We start from the raw sequence: 25,874 nt of genomic DNA, 5'->3' as shown, positions 1-25,874 counted from the left end.
GAACTTGCAGTTTGAGAATTTGAATTTGGTTTTCAAAGTCTGCAAATAAAATCTGTAAAAATGAAGCTGCCAGATTGTCATACAGACCCCAAATGATTCACTTTATGGAGTTTGCACCTTCTCCCCGTGTCAGCGTGGATTTCCTCCGGCTGCTCTGCTTTCCTCCCACAGTCCAACAATGTGCGGGTTAGGTGGATTGGCTATGCTGGATTGACCCTTAGCCTCTGATTTTACCAGCGTGCCCACCCCGTACGATTGAGCCCGAGGCCAATGGAGAATTCCGTTCTGCGCCCACCCTGATTTTGGGGCAGGCGAGATTCGCAGGATGGAATTCTCCATTGGCCACAGGCACAATTGTACGAGCCTCGAGTGGGCATGCCAGTAAAATTCCAGCATTATTGTCCAAAGGTGTGTAGGTTAAGTGAATTAATGAGGTAAATATGTGGGTTACAGGGATAGGGCCGAGTGGAGGGCCTGGGTAAGATGCTCTTTTGGAGAATTGGTGCAGTCTCAATGGGTGAATGGCCTCCTTCTGCACTGTAGGAATTCTATGATCCTAATTGCAGTAAAAGGGTCTGGTACATAAAGGGTTAATGTGAGACTTAGAAAAGTACAGCACACACACACACACACACACACACACACACACACACACACACACAGATTTGAGAAGACACTTGGCCCAGAGCCAGGGTCAATTGGAGATGAACAGGGTTGGGCTAAGATCTACGTGGAGGGATTTTCTGCTTTCGTTTTCGTTGGATGGATTTCACACCAACGCAAGCAATTATCCCCATCTCCCACCAGTGACGAACATCAGGACCCCCAGACAATAAATCTAATTATCAGGCCTCTACACCGGATAATCCTCCCATTTACATCACTGTGCCCTAGGGGTGACAGACCCAGCAGAGAAACTCCAGTGAGTGCACCCTGGAGGGGGAGGTCATGCCCAGGCAGTACTCTGGCACTGCCCCTACCTATCCCTTCTACTGTAAATATGGACATAGCTATGAGCTGTTAATAAAGGCTTATTGTTAATCTACTCCAAACTGGAAGTCTACTTCATGGTGTCTGAAGCAGGAATCTTCGCCAATAACCTATAGGAAATGAACTCTGCCTGTTTTTATCACAGTCAGCAACATATGACTCCAGTCCCTTAATAACATAATTAACTCTCCAGTGATGTCCAAAGTAGGGCAGTGTAGTGGCGCAGTGGTTAGCATTGATGTCTCATAGTACCAGGGACACAGGTTCGACCCTGGCCGTGGGTGACTGACTATGGAGTTCGCACATTCTCCCCATGTCTCTGTGGGTTTCCTCCAAGTACTTTGATTTCTTCTCACTGTCCCAAATATTTGGGGATTAGTGAGGTCTCGATAAGTTTCTCTGTCAGAGTTGGTGAAGGTTCAATGGGGCTAATGACCTGCTTCTGTGGTGTGGGGCTTCTATGATTCTATAACATGCCCTAGGAGCCAACAAAAAGCATCAGAACACTGCTGTGAAGAATCGTAGCTGCTCAAAATGAACGCCCACACCATTTATTCGGGGTAGTTAAGCATGGGCAATAAATGTTGAGCTTGCCAGCGACCTTGCTCAAGAGTGAATTTTGTTTTTAAAAATTAGAATGCAATCACTGTACATTACATTCATTGTTCAACATGAACTAATGGATTCCTTGAAACAACTTGAACATACAAAGCTAAACTCAAGAGGATTGAGTCTAAGGATTCGGGATAGGCCATTTAGGACAGAGATGAGAAGACATTTCTTTACCCAATGAGTGGCGAGCCTGTGGAATTCATTACCACAGTAAGTTGTTGATGTCAAAACATTGAATGTATTCAAGAGGTGGCTAGGTATAGCACTTGGGATGAATGGGATCAAACATTATGGGGAGAAAGCAGGATTGCGTTATTGAGTTGGATGATCAGCCAAGATCATGATGAGTGGCAGAGCAGGCTCGAAGGGCCGAATGGCCTCCTCCTGCTCCTATGTTTCTATGATTTAAATTTGCTGATTTGTGTAAATTGTGTAAGCTTGATGAAGCATTTGTTTTTACATCCAAAGATGTGCAGTTAGGTTGATAGGCAGTGCTAATTTGCGCCTTAGTGTCAGGGGGACTAGCTACGGTAAGTGCATGGAGTTATGGGGATGGAACTTGGGTGGGTTTGTAGCCGGTGCAGATTCCATGGGTCGGTGCAGTGATTCCATGGCCTCCTTCTGTAGGGATTCTATTCTATTCTTAAAATGCTGACATTTTTGCAAAGTCATTGCTAGTCGGCGAGGAATTTACTTGCTGCAGCCAAACACACCAGTCTGTCTGGTTGTTAGCTATCATCACATCAGTCAGATCCATTTGAATTAGTTTTGGACCATCACTTAATCCCAGAAGAGAGAAACATATACTTCCTCATTAAAATGTAATATTCATTAAACTGAGGTTTTTTTGAAAAAACACATATATATATATCCTATTGGCCCCAATAGGAAAGTTATAATTAATTAGAATATAAAGCTACAAGTCTAATTATCCATTTTCTGCTTTGATATTTCTTTTCTGGAAGCTCAATTATAGAATTTAATTGATTTTGCATTTTCTTTTTCCTTTTTCATTGCTTCCCTTCTTTAAGTGGTAGTATTTTTTGCTTCCTTCCTAATAAAGTTGTTTGGCACACAGTTGCATGATGCTGTATCTCTTCCTGGCTTAACTAAAGAAGGAATATAAAGATAAATCCTAGCTGAATTCCTGTGACTTGCACCAGCTCTACTTTCTCGCTCAGTCTCTCCTGAGGCCTTCGCAGATGTTTCAGGCCCACTACTCTCTCTACATCTAAGGCTCATTCCCAGTGCTGAAGGGTTGGCTCCATTCCACCGAGGCAGGAACGTGAGTTGGGTTGGTCCTCAGGTTAGGAAACCACCTCCATGGAGATTTCCTCGATAAAGTTTAAGATTCTCACATGGGTGGGGCCTTATTTGCGTGGAGGTGGGCTTCCTGTCCAATTAAGGGCTGTGGGTGAACGCTAAAAGCAGAAGGGCCAATCAAAGCCCTCCCAGATTCAGCGCGCACCCAACCATGATTCAAGATTAGTGTCTCGGAGGGCATAGAACATAGAAAAACTACAGCACAAACAGGCCCTTCGGCCCACAAGTTGCGCCGAACATATCTCTACCTACTAAGCTTACCTACAACCCTCAATCTTACTAAGTCCCATGTACTCATCCAGGACTCTCTTCAAAGACCCTATCGAATCTGCCTCCACCACCACCACCACCGGCAGCCAATTCCACGCACCCACCACCCTCAAAGTGAAAAACTCAACAAGAAGATGCCCTCTCAGCCATGTTTTAGAAACTGTAATTAAAAGACTGTAATTAAAAAAGGCAGCCAGACCATAATGTTGGGGATTTCCCCCCTCAGGGGTGATCTATCACTGTATCAAAAACTCCCTAGTTTGCTTCAGAGCCCATCCTGAGCAAACTAATCTGGAGTTGTATTTGACCTCAGAGTCCCTGTTTTGGACAAATGAAAAATTACTCATGTTAATTGTGTACCAATTGCCTTTGGGTGCACAGTGGCCCAGTGGTTAGCACTGCTGCCTCATGGCACCAGGGCCTGGGTTCAATTCCCAGCTTGGTCACTGACTGTGTAGAGTTTGCACGTTCTCCCCATGTCTGTGTGGGTTTCTTCCTACAGTCTAGAGATGTACAGGTTAGGAGGATTGGGCTATGCTAAATTGCCCGTTAGTGTCGGGGGACTAGCTAAGGTAAATACACGGGGTTATGGGGATGCAGCTTCGGAGGGATAGTGGCTGGTACAAATCCAATGGGCCAAATGGCCTCCTTCTGCACTGCAGGATTCTATGATCAATCGGGTGTGAATTGTATTCAGGTCGTGAGTAAGAATTGGGAATTTGCCTGTGTTCATGTATCTGGGAGTAGACTGAAAGAGGGATTATTGGCTAGAGGTGCACAATATACAATGTGTACCTCTGTAAATGCATGCGTGTTAATGTGTAAAGACTAGGGGTGGAATTTTCCCATCTGACCACTGCAGGATCGTAGCAAGTGGGACACAGACCAGACCACGCAAAGGTTCACTGACTTTGGGCAGGGTTTGCATTCCTGTTTTCATTTCAGAAAAAAAAAGTAGCAATCAAAACAAATTGTTCTTTTTTTTGGTGGTGGGGGAGGTGGTTTCTCAGTCCTGAGGCAAGCTTGGTTGGAAAATCCCGCACAGTGTTCCAGCGTTTTCTATCCTACTGTATGGTTATAGCTTGAATTTTCCAGTGCATCCCACCAGCAGGATTTTCCAGCATCACCAAAGGTGACGCCGCACCCCACCCCCCCCAACACACACACACACACACACACACACACACACACACACACACACACACACACACACACACACACACACCTGCAACAGGCTGTCTGGTGGTGGAGCGGGTGATCCATACCAAATGCCGTAGATTTCATTGGGACCGGAAAATCCCAAGGGTGGCCAGTGGTGAGTCTATCAGGAAACGTGCTGCAAGGAGACGGAAAATCCCAATGTTGAGGAGCTGCTTTGTCCAGTGAACCTTCCACGAAATGTGCACCACTGGAGAACAGGTTAGCCTAAGCTTTGATACCTTACACCTTGCCCATAGTTTAAAGTTTATTTATTAATCATAAATAGGCTTACATTAACACTGCAATTAAGTTAAAGTGAAAATCCCTAATCACTACACTCCAGCACCTGTTCGGGTACACTGAGGGAGAATTTAGCACCTAACCAGCCCATCTTTGGATTTTAGGAGGGAACTGGAGCACCCGAAGGAAACCCATGCAGACACGAGGAGAATGTACAGTGACCCAAGCCGGGAATCAAACCTGGGTCACTGTGAGGCAACAGTGCTAACCACTGTGTCAGTGTGCCGTCCATATTCACTGCCTTGGTTCATCCATGATTGAAGACCTATTTCAGGTCTGGGATGGGAGTATGGGCACCAGTACCTGAAACTGTAGCTCAGTCACTACTTTCGAGAGTGATGTGATGAGGATTTTGGCAGGGCGTTGTTTGAGTTAAGTCCCCAGCTTGATTGCTACTTTTGCAGCGAGGATTATGCACAGCCTGTGCTCATTGTTTTTTCACTGCACCAATGGACACCCTCAGTGAGAGGTTTCTTATTGCTGAGAGCAGGAACATTCTGCTAATCTCATTGAAATGCTTCACCCTGTACCAGTGAGAGAATGGCAATCAATTCTGCTTCACTGCTTCCCCCAGTCCTCCCCAGGAAACCCTGGCCACGCGGGGCTTTTTCAATTAACAAATTAACCAGCGACCATAAAATGCCCTTGGTGTTAATTGCTGTTTGCTGCTGCGAAATATTCCAGCGTTAAACTAAATTATTTTGCTGCAAAGAACAATGGGAATTAAAAGTAGGCCCCTGTCTCATTCACATGTACTCTCTCAGGGATACAATATTTGCTAATTGATTCACTCCAGATATCTGGAAGATTCAATCACAACAAGACATTACAGTGAAGGTTTGGAAAGGGGAGAACTTGCATGTGAATTAGCAGTGGTCAGGCAAGGCAGGGAACGGTATCTATTCATATCTTGTCCTTCAGCATTGAGGTTTCCATTCAAATTTGCAAGAAATCAGTAAGGATAGCAACAACACCTCCTCCACGATTATCCTCAACACCTGTGCCCCACAAGGCTGTGTTCTCAGCCCCCCACTATACTTCTTATACACCTATGACTCTGTGGCCAAATTCCCCTCCAACTTGATTTTCAAGTTTGCTGATTCCAGTACTGTAATGGGTCGGATCTCAAATTGTGATGAGACAGAGTACTGGGAAGAGATAGAGAATCTGGTGAACAGGTGCAATGACAATAATCTCTCTCTCTCAATGTCAGCTAAATGAGGGAGATAGTCACTGACTTCTTGAAGCATTGTGGAGGACATGCCTTTGTCTAAATCAACAGGTACAAAGTGGAAATGGTCACGAGCTTCCAGTTTCTAGGTGTCCAGATCATCAACAACCTACCTTAGTCCCTTCATGCTGACGCTATATTTAAGGAAGCCCATCAACACCTCTACTTTCTCAGAAGACTAAGGAAATTTGGCATGTCCGTTACAACTCTCACCAATTTTTACAGATGAAACATAGAAAGCATTCTTTCCGGTTGTATCACAGCTTGGTTTGACTCTTGCTTTATCCAAGACTGCAAGGAACTACAAAGGGTTGTGAATGAAGCCCAATTCATCACTCAAACCAACCTCCCACCGATTGACTCCATCCACACTTCTCACTGCTTGAAAAAGCAGCCAGCATAATTGAGGACCCCATGCACTCCAGACATGCTCACTTCCATCTTCCTCCATCAGGAAAAAGATACAAAAGTCTGAGAGCATGTACCAACCAAGTCGAGAACAGCCTCTTCCCTGCTACCGTCAGACTTTTGAACGGACCTACTTCACATTAAGTTGATCTTTCTCTACGCCTTAGCTATTTATATACACCTATAAACACCTTAGCATTTATTAACAGAGGGTTTGAGTTTAAGAGCCGTGGGGTTATGCTGCAACTGTACCGGACATTGGTGAGACCACATTTGGAATATTGTGTGCAGTTCTGAGCGCCTCACTGTAAGAAGGATGTGGAAGCATTGGAGAGAGTGCAGAGGAGATTTACCAGGATGCTGCCTGGTTTGGAGGGTAGGTCTTATGAGGAAAGGTTGAGGAAGCTGGGGCTTTTCTCTTTAGAGCGGAGGAGGACGAGAGGTGACTTAATAGGGGTTTATAAGATGTTGAGGAGGATAAAGCGGACATGCAGAGACTATTTCCTTGGGTGGATGTAGCTGTTACTAGGGGGCATAACTATAAGGTTCATGGTGGGAGATATAGGAGGGATGTCCGAGGTAGATTCTTCACTCAGAGAGTGGTTGGGGTGGAATACACTGCCTGCTGTGATAGTGGAGTCGGACACTTTAGGAACTTTCAAGCGGTTATTGGACAGGCACATGGAGCATACCGGAATGATAGGGAGTGGGATAGCTTGATCTTGGGTTTGGACATAGCTTGGCACAACACTGAGGGCCGAAGGGCCTGTACTGTGGCTGGACTGTTCTATGTTTCTGTGACTGTACCACTACATTCTGCACTCTCTCCTTTCCTTCACTGTGAATGGCATGCTTTGGCTGAATTGCGCGCAAGAAACAATACTTTTCACCGTATACTAATTCATGTGACAATAATAAATCAAATCAAATCAAAATTAAACAAATTAACTAGTGCAGTAAACTTTGCGTTATTCGTCACTGTGCCAGTCAGAGTCCTCTGTTAACCAAAATTTCTCATATCCTCAGTCCTTGTCAGTTCTGATTGTTTTTTCTGAAAAAAAGCCAAGCAGAAGCCCACAAAGCTGCCCAAAGGTCAGAAGCAGCAGCTACCACTCAGAGAAATTGTCAGTGAAACTGACAACTCAAATTTATTTTTCAAATTAGCAGCATAGTGGTTAGCACTGCTGCCTCACAGTGCCAGGGACTGGGTTTAATTCCGGCCTCGGGTGACAGTCTTTGTGGAGTTTGCACATTCTCCCCGTTCCTGCATGGGTTTCCTCTGGGTGCTGTGGTTTCCCCCCACAGTCCAAACATGTGCAGGTAGGTAGATTGGCAGCGTTAAATTGTTCCTTAGTGTTAGGGGGATTAGCAGGTTAAATATGCGGGGTTACGGGGATAGGGCCTGGGTGGGATTGTGGTCAGTGCAGATTCAATGGGCCGAGTGGCCTCCTTCTGCACTGTAGGGATTCTATGGAAAAGCTGGTCCGAAGGTCAAGAACAAAGAGTCAAATGGCGGATTTCTGGAACTTGGGGCAGACTCATTCCTGGGCATGCTGCAAAAGGGAATATCCATGTTATCATTTGCTAACATGGCATTATACTAACAAATCCACTTAGGGTAATAGCATGTGGGCATGGCACTCAGAGCCATTTATCCAAACCAATGAGAGTTTCTGTTCAGCTTGGTCCCGGCTGTGGTGCTGACCTATTTGCGTCTCGTTTTACTTTGATGCCCTTGACTGCCCAATTGCTTCCTGTCTCCCCTCAGACAGAGCAGAGCAGCACCCTGTCTTGTGTAGTGTAATTCCCTGTTAATCCACATTTTTGATTAAACGGCAGCGGAGCTGGATAATAAAAATTTTACTGTACCTTGTAAAATATTATCATTTGAACTATTTATTCCAAGCATCATTTTTTACTTCTTTTAAATTACATTACAGAAGGATTAAATGATTCAATGTTCTCTGAAAGTAATATTGTGTATTTCTTTTATAAAATCACGTTGGATAGTTTTTGTAAAATGTTTCCAGCTCCTAGCTGCTTTTACTCTTACAACCTCCAACAGCTATGCACCATTGCAATTCTGTGGACAATATATCCACACAGTTCAGTCCATGAACATAATGTTGACATTTGTTTTGCCAGCTTGGACATTCTTGTCATGCATGCACTGACAATAAATGATGTGTTGATTAGATTCCATGGCAGACTTACAGATCATTTATATTAAACAGTGTATTTCAGATGTATTTAATACTCTCCTGCGCTAAAATGGATTTTCTTTAATAGTTCATTCTTCTCTCCTGACAATTAGGCTATCAAAAACACCTTCAGTGAAAATTGTTGGAAGGAGTTGTTTTTGAATAGTTAACTATTGGATTGCCAGTGGGTCTACTGTACAGGCTATTGCCCAGACCCAGTTAACACTGTATTTTCCTCTGTTGACATGCCAGGACACTATAACAAGCAATGTTATAGTAATAAGCTGTTGCATTATAGGTTCAGTGGTAGCAATCCCACTCCAGGATTTGAATATAAACGTGGCCCGACCTTTCTATGTTGTCATCTGACATCATGAAATATTAACCCGTTTTGTTCAGGCAAAAAGAGTCCCACGGCATTACTGAAAGTGGAGCAGGTGTTGACCTGCCGGCCTGGCCAATTGTCCTTCAGTTGATACCACCGTCACAAATTAAGTGCTCACTTATCTCGTTTACTGTTTCTGGGATTATCCTGTGCAAAAAAGACAACAACACATTTGCCTACTGGTCAACAGTGACTACATCTCAAAAGTAAACCATTGATTGTGACACACTATAGGACTTCCCAAGAATGTAGGATGGTCTAGTAATATGATCACTAGTCTATTAATCCAGAAACTCATGTTCTGGGGACCCAGGTTTGAATCATGCCATGGAAGATGGTGGAATTTGCATTCAATAAAAAAAAACCTGGAATTATGAATCTACTGATGACCATGGAACCACTGTCGATTGTCAGAAAAAAAACCCATCTGGTTCACTAATGTCCTTTAGGGAAGGAAATCTGCCATCCTTACTCGATCTGGCCTACACGTGAATCCAAAGCTACAGCAATGTGGTTGACTCTCAAATGCTCTCGGGCAACCAGGGATGGGTATTAAATGCTATCCAGCTGGCGATGCCCATGTACAATGGATGAGTTATAAAAAAGATGTCCTTTCCTGCAGTGATAACCATACAGTGCTGAAACACCCAAAACCCAATTGATTATTTTTCAAAATGTGTAATATTTCTAAAAATCCTCAGATCCAAAATCTTTGTGGCTAGATTTCTACAGAGGTTCTTCCAATCATCTGGCAGAGTTTCATCAGAAATCAATGGAAAATCTTGGAGTGATAGGGAACGGTACATTTTGGTAACTTACCCAAGTGACCTTTCTTCATGACCTCCTGTCGTCCATGGAACTTGTGAAATCTGTAACAGTGTTATGACTTACCTAGCTGAGATCAACCAATTCAGAGGGTCCAAACTTGGCATTCCCTGTATGTATGGCTTAATACCATATTGAGTTTTTTTATCCAGTAGGTTATCAGGAGAATTATAGATCAAACAGTCATACATTGCCAGCCACTGAATTGTTCTTGTAGCCGCAGTATTTACCTGCTGGTCCATTTATATTTCTGATCCGTGAACTCTCCTGGGAAATTCCACAAAAGCAATACCACGAAATGCATTGTCCAGTGTTGGTTAGAATCTGTCTTGCTGGAGGTAGTCATTGCCTGGCACCCCTGTGGAATGTTAATTGCTAGTTACCAACTCAAGACAAAATGTTGTGCAGGCCTTGCTAGATGTGGGAATGACTGCTTCAGTATCTGAGGAATAACCAATGTACCAACTTCACAAAACAGCTTGTATGTTGGTAACATGTAACCATGCACCTAAACATTGCAACCAAATTATAAATTGAAATGTGGAAACTCTAATAAATAAATATTTCTTCTCTTGCAGGCATTTCTCCTGTCTATCATCCAAGTACATGTGCCCCGGAGTTCCTGCTGTAATGAGCACTTTGTTGGCCAATATTAATGCATATTTTGCGCACACTACAGTTTCAACAAACGTTTCAGCCTCAGATCGATTTGCTGCTTCTAACTTTGGAGTAAGTGCAATAATTGTTATGCATTTGTGCATTGAAATCTTGCAAATTAACAATGGATCCAGATAATATTGGAAAGGACTATTGATGTTCGAAAATCAACCAAACAAGAAACTCGCCCGGGGCTGCAATCCATTTTGTCTCCTTTAGACTGTAGGAATCTACTGATGCAAGCAGTTTTGAGATTTCACCTTCTGAATTGGAAGAATTTTAATGGACTTAAATAAAAACGTAGGAGCTTCAGGCTGCACCACTATCTATTGGGTATTTGCAATATTCACTACTGAGTCTAGAAGAGCCTCATCCTGAAAAATAAACTGTTTGCTGTCAACAGATTTCATGTGGGCAAGTCATTAGTTTTTTTAAATTAATTCTTCAAACTTACTGAATTCATTCGCTGTATCTCGAAGAAAGTTTGGCGCACCTTCCACTCTGCTGTTAATATTCTTTAAAGTTTCAGTTACCTTAATGTTTAAATTCATTTTTAAAATGGCACAGTATCAAAGCCTGGAGTTATATGGCCTTGCCTCATTTCATCTGTAGTCAGGGAAAGCAGAGCTTCGTGGTTTATATATTTAAATATTTTAAAGAATTGCAAAATCGACTTGGCTGCTTCGTAAAATTTCTGATATTCAAAAAGAATTGGCCACAGGGTGAATGATCTTCAAATATTAGTCATTTCAAGATAGAAGATTGCCTGAATTTTTTTTAACATAAAGATTGAAACGTTATTATTGCAGCATTTTCCAAAACTTAGGTGGTGTTTTCACACTCGATCCCAATCTGATACATTTGTACTCTGGTGCACTAAGGCAGACTTTCATCTGTTTCCATAGCGAGTAATTCCCGAAACAGGTCGCTAGTTTGTCACCAGGGGCTTATAGCTTGAGGCTGTCGCTCCATATCAAGTGTGGCTGACCAGGAGTCACTCCCACGCTTACCGTCAGCTACTGGAGTGTTTGGAAGGATTTTCAGGTTGACATTCAACTTGTCTGACCACATCATGAATTCACCTTCCTTGGCCATCAAGTCCTGGGGTGGGACTCGAACTCAAAGCTTCGGGGTCAGACACTACCCACTGTGCTACAAGACCTCCTGGTATTATAAGATGCTATAGTGGCAAAGCTACTGAGGAAAAATCTACAAGCTTGTGTTGAAAATTGGTATTGTGCATGAATGTTTGAAACAGTTAACTAACATGTAAGTCTATAAATTGCTGATACACCGGCATGTAATCCGAATTAGTAATCCAGAGATCCAGTTTAATGTTTTGGTTCCAATTCCACCACAACAGCTGGTAGAACTTAAATTTAATTAATAAATCTGGAATTGAAAGCTCATCTCAATATTAGTGACCATGACAATTGTCATAAGTGGCACAGTGGTTAGCCCTGCAGTCTCACAGCACCAGGTATCCAGGTTTGATTCCTGGTGTGGGTCACTGTCTGTGCAGAGTCTGTACATTCTCCCCATGTCTGTGTGGATTTCCTCCGGGTGCTCTAATTTCCTCCCACAGTCCAAAAGATGTGCTGGTTAGGTGCATTGGCTGTGCCAATTTCTCCCTCAGCGTAGCCAAGCAGAATGTGGCGACTAGGGGATTTTAAGAACATAAGAAATAGGAGCAGGAGTAGGCCATCTAGCCCCTCGAGCCTGCCCCGCCATTCAATAAGATCATGGCTGATCTGAAGTGGCTCAGTTCCACTTTCCCGCTTTCTCCCCATAACCCTTAATTCCCTTGCCTACCAAAAACCTATCTACCCGCGTCTTAAATATATTTAGCGAGGCAGCCTCCACCACTTCAACGGGCAGAGAATTCCAGAGGTTCACCACTCTTTGAGTGAAGAAGTTCCTCCTCAACTCTGTTCTAAACTGCACCCCCCTTATCTTGAGGCTGTGCCCTCTAGTTCTGCTGTCCCTTCTGAGCAGGAAGAACCTCTCCACCTCTACCCTATCCATCCCCTTCATCATCTTATATGTCTCAATAAGATCCCCCCTCATCCTTCTAAACTCCTTATTTTCATAGTAACTTCATTGCAGTGTTAATGTAAGCCTACCTGTGACACTAATAAATAAACTTAAAAACCCACCTGTCCTTTCAAAAAGGAAATCTACTGTCTTTATCTGGTCTGGCCCACATGTGACTCCAGACTCAGAGCAAAATGGTCTCTTAAAGACCATCTGCAATGGCCGAGCAAGCCACTCAGTTCAAGGGTAATTAGGACTTGGGCAGCAAATGCTGGCCTTGCCAGTGACACCTTCATCCCATTAAATAATTTTCAAAAACCATTACACCAGAGTGAATGTGAAATTGTGGGCAATTCTGTCACTGTTTGTGCGGAGTCTACACATTCTCCCGTGTCTCTGCGTGGATTTCCTCCAAGTGCTCTGGTTTCTTCCCACAGTCCAAGGACGTGCTGGTTAGGTGCATTGGTCATGCTAAATTCTCCATCAATGTACCCAAAAAGGCGCCTGCGTATGGTGACCAGGGGATTTTCGCACTAACTTTGTTGCAGTGTTAATGCAAGCCTACTTATGACACTAATAAATAAACTTAAAAGATATTTTAAAAACATGCACTTAATGCTCTCCCGTCACTTGCTCCAAACTTTCTGTGGAGGTGTGAAGGCAGTTATCTGCTGCTGCAGTTAACCTGTGTGATGTGCATTCAATCCTGCAACCTCTCCTGTTGTTTTGATGATTTAATCAAGCTACGATGACTTACTGACTGGGCCAGCAGTTTTCCCTGTTTGCCAAATCATCCATCCGAATATTTAACACTTATCAGCTTTGTTCTAAAGTGAAGCGCCCCATTTGTTCATATCTTTCCTGATAACTAATTCTATTCAATGAATAATTGATTCATAAATTATTTCTTTCTGCAAATAAGTTTGCGTTTTGACATGATACCCGATTGCGTACAAAACACTTGACTGAATATATGTGCAAGAAATTAAATGTTGAAAGTTAATGGCCTGAACACACAGTTTCCATAATTTTAATATAATTTTTTCAACTGCACAATCGGCAAAACTGATTAAAATTAATTAAAATCACCAATCTCTTAAATTGTTCAAACATTTCTACATTAGCAGTTGCTTCACTTTCGATGTGGCACAACGTATTTCAGAGTTAGATGAATGGTCCAAGAAGCATATTTACAGCTACCACTCTCCTAAACCTGAGCAGAACAAATATATTTCTGCATCCAATTTCATGTAATACTGACTATTTATGAACTATGTTGAAACTAAGTAAGAGAAAACAAAATCATGATGTGTAAGATGAATTGCATTTTTTAATATTGGAAATGTTGTTATAAAACTGTGCAGCAAGTTTCTTTTCCATCAAAAATTCATTAAATCTCCTCCATGACGAAGACCCGAGTACCAATTCTCAGCTGCAAATATAATGGTTTTTTGAGAATCAATGAAATGGTGAACTATGCGTGTTTCTAGAGTTGGTGCTGATTGTCTTAGCAAAATTTGTATTATCTGTAAATTACCTGCAACATTACAGAAGAATGTTCTTAATAAATAACACTGACACTGCTATTTATCATGATAGCACAGTGTTCGAGTTGATTTTTTTTGTGTGGAGAAGGTTTTCTGAACTGAAGTCTGATCCTGCATTGGTGCCACAGTTGATTTTATCAACATTTATCCATCTGTAATTAAAATGGGTGGCACAGTGGTTAGCACTACTGCCTCACAGCAACAGGGTCCCAAGTTCAATTCCCGGCTTGGATCACTGACTGTGTGGAGTTGGTACTTCCCCCCATGTCTGCATGGGTTTCCTCCTACAGTCCAAAGATGTGTGGATTAGCTGGATTGGCCATGCTAAATTGACCCTAGTGTCAGGGGGGCTAGAGGGTAAATGAGTGGGGTTTTGGGAATGGGGCCTGGGCGGGATTGTAAACGGTATGGGCTGAATGGCCTCCTTCTGTACTGTATGATTCTATGAAAATACTTGAAAGTATATTTTTATGGCAATTTTTGTTTTCACAAAACAAGCGCGTGTACTTCTGTGATAACATCAAATAAATATAACACAACCAGGCAGTATATAGGCAGCTGTGGTTATCCATAATATATGATCATTTTCTAATAGGTACTTGTTGTTGAAAAATTCAACGTTGGAGGTCCCAGGAATGTTTCCCAAAGACATACACAAATATGTGTTTTATTTTATTTATTTTACAGAGAGAAAAATTTATAAAGCTGCTCGATCAGTTGCACAACTCGCTGAGGATTGACCTTTCTAAATATAGGGTATGTATGGACAGTCGCACTGGTGATGTGTTCTGATGGTAGTCATGATGTGGAGATGCCGGCATTGGACTGGGGTAAACACACTAAGAAGTCTCACAACACCAGGTAAAAATCCAACAGGATTATTTGACACCCGCCTGACAAAGGGGCAGCGCTCAGAAAGCTAGTGGCTTTTGCTATCAAATCAACCCGTTGGACTTTAACGTGGTGTTGTGAACTTCTTACTATGTGTTCTGAAGCAGGCAACTGAGTTCTTCAACAATTCAGATTTCTTCCCACACCAGTAGATCTCCTGTCCAAATTTGTCTATGAAGATGAAGAAATAAATATTTTGTGTTGACTTTAGCACTGGGTTACAAGGGAGAGAGCCGTGACGGAGGTGGGGCAGATTCAGCACCAGGGTTGCTGGAGGTTGAAACTTATTCATGCCAACTTCTGTAAGATCGATGCCTTGAATATTTATTTAAACATTGTATGCAGTGCGAAATCAGTTGTGAGTCACTACAAACCTGTGATGAACTGCTGACTAATTTCACCCACCCCCCAGGAATGCATAGTGTATTCATAGGAGGAAAATCTCACTGGATAAGCTTTCCCATTGATCTACAAACCTATCAAAATCAGAGTCAAAGGGTATACAGGGAAGTATTTTCTTATTTGCTTCTGGAAGCTAAGACAGACTGGATAATTAAATGATAAGCAAATGAATAATTCACATTGACTTTTAAAAATAAACATGGTGCCCTTCCTTTGTTACAATGAAAATTCCAGTCTGAAGTTCATTTCAGGAAAAACATATTCTTTTTGAATAGAGAAGGAAAGACAAGGGTGCAGAATGTAGTGTTACAGTCATAGTTAGGGTGTAGAGAAAGATCAACTTTGTGCAAGGTAGATCCATTCAAAAGTCCTGTGGCAGCAAGGAAGAAGCTGTTCTTGAGTCTATTGGTACGTGACCTCAGACTTTTGTATCTTTTTCCCAACGGAAGAAGATGGAAGAGATTAATTTAGAACCAGCTCTTCCCTTTTTCACAGGAAACATTGACTAATACAAATAATCTTGTACTGACTAACAATAGATGGTTTCATCCATATTTGCGATTGTGGAGTCGGCATGGATTATTCCACTACGAATTTTGGAGTGCAGGCTGGTACTTTATGAAGAAAAGAAATAAGAATTATACAAAACTTATATAGACAGAACAATAATCATTTTCTCCAAATGGATGCTGCACCCTCCAGAATCGAGGCCAGTGGAGACGAGGAGAATTAGGTGGTGCGGGAAGAGCAGAGAGCCGGGCACTTGGAGGTCAGAGAAGAGGGACAAAGGGCACAGAGAAGAAGGAGATGCCATCCTGAGCACAGGATTTACAAGTGAAAGCAAAGAAACTTGTAGATAACTGAGAACTTGTACCAGTGGAGACTTTGATTTGATTTAGGGGAATTTCACAGTAACTTCATTGCAGTGTTAATGTAAGCCTTACCTGTGGCTATTAAGTAAATAAACTTTCACTTTATTTTCTCACATGTATCAGTATACAGTGTAAAGTATAATTTCTTGCATTCTATACAGACAAAACATACCGTACATAAAGAAGGAAAGTAAAGAGTGCAGAATGTAGTGTTACAGTCATAGCTAGGATGAAGAGAAAGATCAACTTAGTGCGAGGTAGGTCCATTCAGAAGTCTGTTGGCAGCAGGGAAAAAACTGTTCTTGAGTTGGTTGGTACGTGTCCTCAGACTTTTGTAGCTTTTTCCCGACAGAAGAAGGTGGAAGAGAATATGTCCAGGATGCATGGGATCCTTAATTATGCTGGCTGCTTTACTGAGGCAGCGGGAAGTATGGACAGTGTTAATAGGTGGGATATCGATTTGCGTGATGGACTGGACTTCATTCATGACCCTTTGTCATTTCTTGCGGTCTTGGGCAGAGTAGGAGCCATACCAAGCTGCAAAACAACCAGAAAGAATGCGTTCTATGGCGCATCTGTAGAAGTTGGTGAGAGTTGAAGTTGACATGCCAAAATTCCTTAGTCTTCTAAGAAAATAGAGACGCTGGTGGGCTTTCTTAACTATAATGTTGGCATTGCTGGGAGAAGGGATGGGGGTGGGGTTGGGGCAGATGCAGATGTGGGTGACCAGGACAGGTTGTTGGTGATCTGGACTGCCTAAAAATGTGAAGCTCCCGGCCATTTCTACTTCTACAAAGACTGTGGCTCTCTCAGCAGATGGTCACTGACATCTGTGCCCTAATCTGTATGGATCCCAGCAACATCTCACAGATGGCTATGAGCCAGTGCAACACCCCCTCAGTATGTCTGTGATGGGAAGGCTTTTGGATGAGCAGAGTAGATTAAAGGGAGATTTAGTAGAGCTTAAATTTGATGCAGGGGTTGTGGTAGAGTAAATAAAAGCTGTTTCTTCTAGCTTGGATAATTACCAATCAGAGGACACAGATTTAATATCATTAGCAAAACGACCAGAGGGGAGATGAGACTTTTGCATGTTGTTACGGTCTGGAATGCATTCAATGAAAAGCCAGTGGAGACAGTTTCATAGAAACTTTCAAAGGGGGATTGGATATATCCCTGAAATATAAATCTTTCTGGAGCAGAGATGTGAGACTAATTAGATTGCTCCTTGCAAGAACAGCACAATGCGCTGAACAGTCTCAATCTGTAGTGCCAAATTAGGTGATTCTATGAAACTGGTTGAAGTTGGCTTCAATGAGTTGGATTGAAATTGAAAATCAAATAACTATTTCTGGATGGCTGTTGTATGCCAAGCAATAGACTGATGAGGTGCATGGTTGGTGTGTCCAGCAGCATGTCTGATCTGAATTACTTAGAGTTACTGATGAAGAGTCACCTAAACGTTGGTCTAGTCTCTCTCCACAGATGTTGTCAGACCAGCTGAGATTTCCCAGCATTTTCTGTTTTTGCTTCGGATTCCAGTATCCGCAATATTTTGCTTTTATTTTGTTCTTCAAAAGTACTTCAGTAGCCATAAAGTGCTTTGGTACACCTAATGGTTGTGAAAGTCACTGTATAAATGTAATTGTTTAGTTTTTGCTGTAAGTGTTTGTAAATTCAAAGAGGCCAAAGGGTAATTTTCACATCTGCTGACCTCGAGTTCCTCATCACCATGAAATTACTGACTTTATTTCTCTTTTTTATTAAGCCTGTTTTGTATTCATAGAGTGAAAGAGTATTGATGTGACATTAACTCAGTTTCTTTCTCCACACATGCTGATAGACCTGCTGAGTATTTTCAACATTTTCTGTACTCATCATGTTTCTGTGTTATTTTTTCTAGGATAATTTTCCAGCCAGTAATCCAGAAAGACTGCAGGATCTGAAATCGACCGTGGACCTTTTAACCAGCATTACCTTTTTCCGAATGAAGGTAGGGCGTTAAGGCCATAAGGTAAAGGAGCCCAATTAGGCCATTCGGCCGATTGAGTCTGCTCTACCATTCAATCGTGGCTGATAAGTTTCTCAACCCCATACTTCTGCCTTTTCCTCCTAACCTTTGATCCTCTTACCAATCAAGAACCTATCCATCTCTGCCTCAAATGAACCCAATGATTTGGCCTCCACAGCCTTGTGTTGCTATGAATTCCATTGATTCACCACTCCCCAGCTGAAGAAATTCCTCCTCACCTCGATTCGAAATCTTTATTCTGAGGCTGTGCCCTCAGATTCTATTTCAATTAGTGGACGATTATATGGAATGCACTTATTTTTAAAAGAAACAACTTGCTTATTATTTTCTATGACAAATATTTTGTGCAGAAGAATTTTCTTTATTTTACTCCATTTGATCTGGAATTTTTATCACTGATTGCTTTCCCTGGTGATTTAATCCTCCTGGCATGCACTGAGTGCAATGCCAGATTTATGAAGAACCTAATGTACTGTGCTATGCCATAATATAGTTATCTGCTTTACAGATCTGCCTGTATCATCCAGCATCTCTTTTCCGAAGGAAGATTTTAAACATTTGTGTTAATTCTTTTACTGAGCAGTTTTGGTTTAACTGAGCTTTTTTGCCCATTTACATTGAAATTGCAGCCCTCGAATTTTCCAGCCATTCTCGCCAGCAGGATCTTCCAGTCCCACTGATGGCTACTGGTGGGTCACCTCCTCCACCATGATGCGGGGGTGCACTAAAAGTCCCACCTGGAGCATTCCAGATTCGTTTGTCACAAAATGGCTGTTTCCCTATTGTGGGCAGTAGGCCAAATCTTCCAGTCTCCAGAGCTTTGGAGACCGCACGTACGGCTGAGATGCATGCCAGGACCCTGTGAATGTCCTGACTTGCACAATTTTTAAGGGAATTTGGAAGTTTCAACTCCCAACAGATAATTCCTTCAGCTCCCTGGACTCTCTACAAATGTATCTGACTCAGAGTTAGAGTTGGAGACTTGGGACAGTTCCCAACTGGGTGATTACCCAGGAAATGTTAGACAGATTAAAGCCTTGTCTAGTTGCTGGTTCACTCCAGAACTGAACCACCACCACCCCCCTCCCCCACTCACTCAATTACTTGCAATGACTACCGACCCCACTGACTACCCTCCTGATTAGCCCCCCAGCCATATGTACCCCTCCTGAATCCCTTGACTACTCACCATTCCCACCAACAAACCATCGAACTACCCTCCAGACCACACAACTACTCTCTGGACTACCCAAGTACCATCTGGAGCACCCAACTACCTTCCCAACCTGAGCTGGCTACCACCAACCTGACTGCCCACCTCACCTAACTACACAGTCCACTGTACTCATCTAGCCCGCTTCACCCACCTCATCCACATACCCACCTCATCCACATACCCACCTCATCCACATACCCACCTCATCCACATACCCACCTCATCCACATACCCACCTCATCCACATACCCACCTCATCCACATACCCACCTCATCCACATACCCACCTCATCCACATACCCACCTCATCCACATACCCACTCACCCTATCTCTTCCTCCTACTCAAATCACCAACTTATTTCCTAGTCCGTAGCCACTCACCCATCCAGACTAGACGTTTTAACTGACCACCCAACAGCTGGTGCTATAAGAAGGTGATTTGTCTTTCCTCAATTTGACTCTGATCTGATGGACACAGTGCTGTGCTTTTCTGGGACAGCCAGGTTCAAAAGCCCTGGTAGAAAGTGTCAAGTTGGGCAAATTTCCAGGTGCAGTGCTCATCGCGTGATGATTACCAGCACATCTGTCCTGATTCCGGGAGCGGGCGAGGCTCGGAGAACGGCATTCTCCATTGGCCTTGGGCAGGATTGTAAGAGCCTCGGACGGATGTGCCGGTAAAATTCTGCCCATTATGTCACAAGCACCAATAAAGGTCATGTGTGGAAGTGCATGTTTACTGCACCCACCCTTCTTCCCTACACCTCCAACCAAAGAGAGAAAATATTTATTCTTCATGACATGAAATGTCATAAAGGTATGGATATGATCGGCGCAACTTGTGGGCCAAAGGGCCTGTTTGTGCTGTAGTGTTCTATGTTCAATTAAATATATGAACAAGAAGCAGCAGTAGGCCATTCGGCCTCCTGAGGCTGATCCGCCATGATTTAATAAGATCATGACTAATCTGATAGTTACCTCAAATCTGCATCCACCTACCCCAATAACCTTTTACCTCTCTTGCTTACTATGAATCTATCTACCTCTGCCTTAAAAATATTCAAAGACTCCACTTCCATTGCCTTTGCAAGAAAAGTGTTCCAGAGACTCAGAACCCTCTGAGAGAAAAATAATTGCCTCACTTCCATTTCAGATGGATGGACTTTTTATTTTTAAACCATGACCTATATTCTCCCAACAAGAGGAGACATCCTTTTCACCTCCATCCTGTTAAGACCCCTCAGGACCTTACATGTTTCTATCAAGTCACCTCTTACTCTTCTAAACTCCAGTGGATACCAAGCCTAGCCTGTTCAACCTTCCCTCATAAGACAACCCACCCATTCAGGATATTACTCTGGTAAGCGTTCTCTGAACTGCTTCCAATGCATTTACATCCTTTCTTAAATAAGATGACCAATGTTGTATACAGTGCTCCAAATGTGGTCTCACTAATGCTCTATACAACTGCAAGGTAACCTCCCTATTTTTGTATTCAGTTCCCCTCGCAATAAATGATAACATCTTATCAGCTTTCCCAATCATGCTCTATTGTGCAGAAATGGCCATTCAGCTCATTGAATCTGTTTCTCCAGGAGGCCAATTGCAATTTTCTAAGATGTGTTCCTCTAAACTCTATACACCAACTGCCACCATCTACACCTCCAGTTTATACCATTCTCCAATCTCCCTCATCTTCCAGCTTTCTACCCATACTGCTAACCTTGAGGGAATGTTTGTCCTGGATATTACCGCATTGGAAAGAAGTGAAGTGACCCTATGTAATAAGAGGGAAGGAAAAAGACTTTTGCAATGTGGGCAGCATCATGGCACAGTGGTTCACATTGCTGCCTCACAGTGCCAGGAACCCAGTTCCCATTCCTGGCCTGTGTCACTGTCTGTACGAAGTCTGCACCTTCTCCTCGTGTCTGCGTGGGTTTCCTCCAGGTGTTCTGGTTTCCTCCCACTGTCCGAAAGACGTGCTGGCTGAGATCATTGGCCATGCTACATTCTCCCTTAGTGTACCTGAATAGGCGCCGGCGAGTGGCAACTCGTGGGTTTTCACAGTAACTTTATTGCAGTGTTAATATTTGTGGCACTAATAAATAAACTTCAAAAAAACCTCAAAACTCATGATGCCATACCTTTAAATGAACAGTTCTCAACTGCCACATGATTTGTTAACATAATATCCTTGGGTATGAGGAGAAAACTTTATTTAAAGAATGTGAGTGATTTTGCCCAAGAGCAGTAAATTTTGAGAATGTATTATTCATGCTTCTATTAGCAAACACGTCCAGAGAATTGATTAGAAAGGAAAGTTCAAGATGAGAAAAGGCTCTACATTTCACTTAACTAGTTTCAAAGCGAATATCTCTCAATCCTTCTCTTTTTAGTTCAGCTTTGTTCCCATATAGCAGAAGGACACTCAATCAATTGTGTTCCCAGTGTTTCTCTTTCTCCTGGCCAAGTTTCTTTTCTTCCCGTCAGAAAATGCTGGGAATCAGTTCTTGGACGCCGAGTGCTGTCACATACTTCAACTGAGTGATAATTATTCATGTTTGAGCTTGACAAATTGGGAAGGTTGTTCATTCCAGCAGCTAACACTGCTTCTCCCCTCCGCCAGCACACCCAGACACTCATTCACTTCCAGTAGTGATTAATGGTTAACAGTTGGTACTAGGAGCTCCAATGTATTTTGCTGTCTCAAGCCCAGGAAGTGCCCCCTAATGATCAGCTAACTCATGAAGGGTCCAACCAAACCTGGAGCCATCTGGGTATCATGGTTAACACTACTGCTTCACAGCGCCAGGGACCCGGGTTCGATTCCGGCCTTGGGTGACTGTGTGGAGTTTCACATTCTCCCTGTGCCTGCGTGAGTTTCCCCCGGGTACTCCGGTTTCCTCCTACAGTCCAGAGATATACAGGTTAGGTGAATAGGATATGCTAAACTGCCCATTAGTGTCCCAAGATATGTAGGTTAAAGGGATCAATGGGAGAAATACAAGGGGCTACAGGGATAGATCCTGGGTGGGTTGTGGAGAGTTGGTGCAAACTCTCCTTCTGCAGTGTAAGAATTCAATGATCTTGGGATTGCTCAGAAATAGCCAAAATGGAAAGCCCTTTAAAAACAGATTGGATTGCTACTGCATTAGTGATTACATTTGAATTAAAATTGGAATTTGAATTCTAAAAAATTCTTTAGCTGTTTATCTTTTGCACACATCGTAACATTCCTCAGTGGGATAAAGAATTCTAGTTTTTAATGTTCAGATTGCAAAATTGTTGACTGGTTGAACTTTGATAATTTCAGGTTCAAGAACTACAGAGCCCTCCGAGAGCAAGTTCTGTGGTGAAAGACTGCGTCAAAGCTTGCTTGGACTCAACTTACAAGTATATTTTTGACAACTGCCATGATCTGTATAACCAGTTGGTAGATCAGGTAATACATTTTTCTCAATGCTTTATTTGAAGAATCCACGATTGCAGAAGTAATTATCTAATGAGGTGCGCATCAACGAGATGTGTAAATGGTATGCAATGTCTATAAGCTGCACCCAGTATTCAACATTCTGAGGAGTGTGGGCAGGGTGAGTAGGAAGCAGCTGGTTGAGGGGTCAATCACGAGGGGGCATAGTTTTAGGGTGAGGGGCTGGAGATTCAGAGGGGATTTGAGAAGAAACCTTTTCTCTGAGGGTGGAGGGAATATGGAATGCTGGAAACTTTACAACCTGAAAAAAATATTTGGACAGGCACTTGAAATATCATAATATTCAAGGATATGAAACAAGTGCTGGAAAGTGGGATTGGCGTGACATTAATGGTAGTTATTGCTGGTGCAGACTCGACGAAGTGAAGGGCCTTCTCTGCACTGTATGACTCTATGGCTGGAATTTTACCACCTCACTCACTCCAGAATCGGGGTGGGCAAGGCTCACAGTATTGCGTTCTCCATTGGCCTCAGATGGCTGAGGCAGTAAGATCCCATCAAGTGACTCAATGATATGGCAGTTATATTCAACATATTTATTTACAATAGTTTAAAATCTCTCCATTTCTAGCTAGGACACTTCTTGACCATTGCGTTGAAGGTGCTCATTGAATGAACATTTATATATTATTTCACACTTTCAGTCAGTGGAGAGCTTCATTTGACACTGAAACGTGCGGGCACAGGTCTCAGAATCACTTCACTCAAGAAGGGTGATGAATCTTTGGAACTCTCGGCTCCTAAGTGATGTGGATGCTCCGGCGTTAAATACTTCTACGGCTGGGAAAGACAGACCTTTTTGGTCTCTCATGGAATCGGAGGATATGGGGAATGGGCCGGGAAGTGGAATCCAAGAAACAAGAAGCAAACCACAATCGAATTGAATATCAGAGCAGGCTTGACAGGCTGCATGTTCCACTCCTGAGCATGTTCTTATGTAAGCTACATGTCAGATACTCATTATGGTACAGAAGCTAGGCGTAGATGGCTTCACTGGTTCAGAAAACAAGCTGTGAGTCTCTGTCTAATTGCCCTGCTCATCAATGTTCACTGAGTTTAAAATAAAAATCAGGACATTGGGAACAAGCTGTGATGATTGGGATGGGCATGGCTGAAGAAGAGAAACAGCCACTAAGCAATTCTCACAATACTGTAACAATACAAAGTGTTTCACAATTTTACTGCACAGTTTCCCACTTCATTTTTCTCTGTAGTTTGGTTCTAAACACCTAGGCCATAGTTCTTGGTAATATTTGAGAGATATTTTTTGTTTCTGGGAAGCTTGAAGTTTGACAGTAGAAAATGAGATAAATGGAACTAAAATAGCCTGAAGAATAAAAGGCTGGGGCCATGTTGACTTAAGGGGTTAGAAAGATAAGGGCTGGAGTTCTCCGGCCATTCATGCTGGTGGGATTCTCCCATTGACAGTGGCGGAACCAGAGAATCCCACCGTTAGCAAACAACACGCCACCTCCCACCAGCAGGAAACATGCGGCTGGGAGGCCGGAGATATTAAAGCAGCAACAGGGCTCACTTGGCTGGAGGAATGGAGATGAGGGCCAGAATTTTATCGGCCCCCCCCGTCCCGATTCCAGGGGCCCCCCCGTCCTGATTCCAGGGGTAGATGAGCCTCAGAGAACGGCATTCTCTGTTGGCTTTCGGCGGGATCATATGAACCTTGAGTGGATGTGCCGGTAAAATGTTGCCCGACATGTCTGCACTAGACCATAAGATCGTAAGACATAGGAGCAGAATTAGATCACTCAGCCCATCGAGTCTGCTCTGCCATTCAATCATGGCTGATATTTTTCTCATCCCCATTTTCCTGCCTTTTCCCCATAACCCCGGATCCCCTTATTAATCAAGAACCTATCTATCTTTGTCTTAAAGACACTCAATGACCTGGCTCCACAGCCTTCTGCGGCAAAGACTTCCACAGATTCACCAATCTCTGGCTGAAGAAATTCCTCCTCATCTCTGTTTTAAAGGTTCCTCCCTTCAGCCTGAGTTTGTGCCCTCTGGTTCTAGTTTTTCCTACTAGTGGAAACATCCTCTCCACATCCACTCTGTCCAGGTCTCACAGTATCCTGTAAGTTTCAATAAGATACCCCTTCATCCTTCTAAATGCCAACAAGTATAGACAGTAAAAAGTCTGACAACACCAGGTTTAAGTCCAACCGATTTATTTGAAAGTAAACTCACTAGCTTTTGAGGTTTCCCTCTTCTTCAGGTGAATGGAGAGTTCTGGCCTCAGACAGAGCATATAAAGCACAGACAGTTTACAGATTACTGATTAGAATGCAAATCGTTACACCTAACCTGCTGTTCAAGTCCTAAAGTGGCCGACAGTGAGTGGAAGGAGCACTGATCACAGGTTAAAGAGATGTGTATTGTCTCCAGACAGTACAGTAAGTGAGGTTTTGCAAACCCAGGCAAGTCACAGGAGTTACAGATAGTGCGACATGAACCCAAGATCCCTGTTGAGACAGTCCTCGTGTGCAGAACTTGGCTATCAGCCTCTGCTCAGCGACTCTGCGCTGTCGTGTGTCATGAAGGCCGCCTTGGAGAATGCTTACCCGAAGGTCAGAAGCTGAATGCCCATGACTACCGAAGTGTTCGCCAACAGGAAGGGAACAGTCTTGCCTGGTGATTGTCAAGCGATGTTCATTTGTCCGTTGTCGTAGCGTCTGCATGGTCTTCCCAATGTACCATGCTTCGGGACATCCTTTCTTGCAACATATCAGGTAGACAACGTTGGCCGAGTTGCAAGAGTATTTACCGTGTACCTGGTGGATGGTATTCTCACGTGTGATGATGGTAGCCATGTCGATGATCTGGCATGTCTTGCAGAGGTTGCTGTGGCAAGGTTGTGTGGTATTGTGGTCACTGTTCTCCTTGTTATAGAAGGAGTGCAGCAAAGGTTTACCAGGCTGACTCCTGGGATGGCATGTCTGTCATCTAAGGATTCGGATTATATTCACTGGAGTTTA

The 25,874-nt window shown here is 43.1% G+C and overlaps 1 protein-coding gene across 1 annotated transcript in view; it reads left to right on the top strand.

Annotated features, from left to right (window-relative positions):
- The window catches only part of LOC145359668 (protein unc-13 homolog C-like), a 396,096-nt gene that overhangs the window by 179,292 nt on the left and 190,930 nt on the right, over positions 1-25,874 (top strand). Inside the window, 4 exon segments of the mRNA XM_080214409.1 lie at positions 10,324-10,474; positions 14,671-14,739; positions 18,052-18,141; positions 22,708-22,836. Of these exon segments, the coding sequence (XP_080070535.1) occupies positions 10,324-10,474; positions 14,671-14,739; positions 18,052-18,141; positions 22,708-22,836 (439 nt within the window).

Source organism: Carcharhinus amblyrhynchos, chromosome 28 (genome assembly GCF_965287045.1).
Source record: "Carcharhinus amblyrhynchos chromosome 28, sCarAmb.v2.hapA, whole genome shotgun sequence".
Taxonomy (NCBI): Eukaryota; Metazoa; Chordata; class Chondrichthyes; order Carcharhiniformes; family Carcharhinidae; genus Carcharhinus; species Carcharhinus amblyrhynchos.
This window is presented reverse-complemented; position numbering and strand designations above follow the sequence as displayed.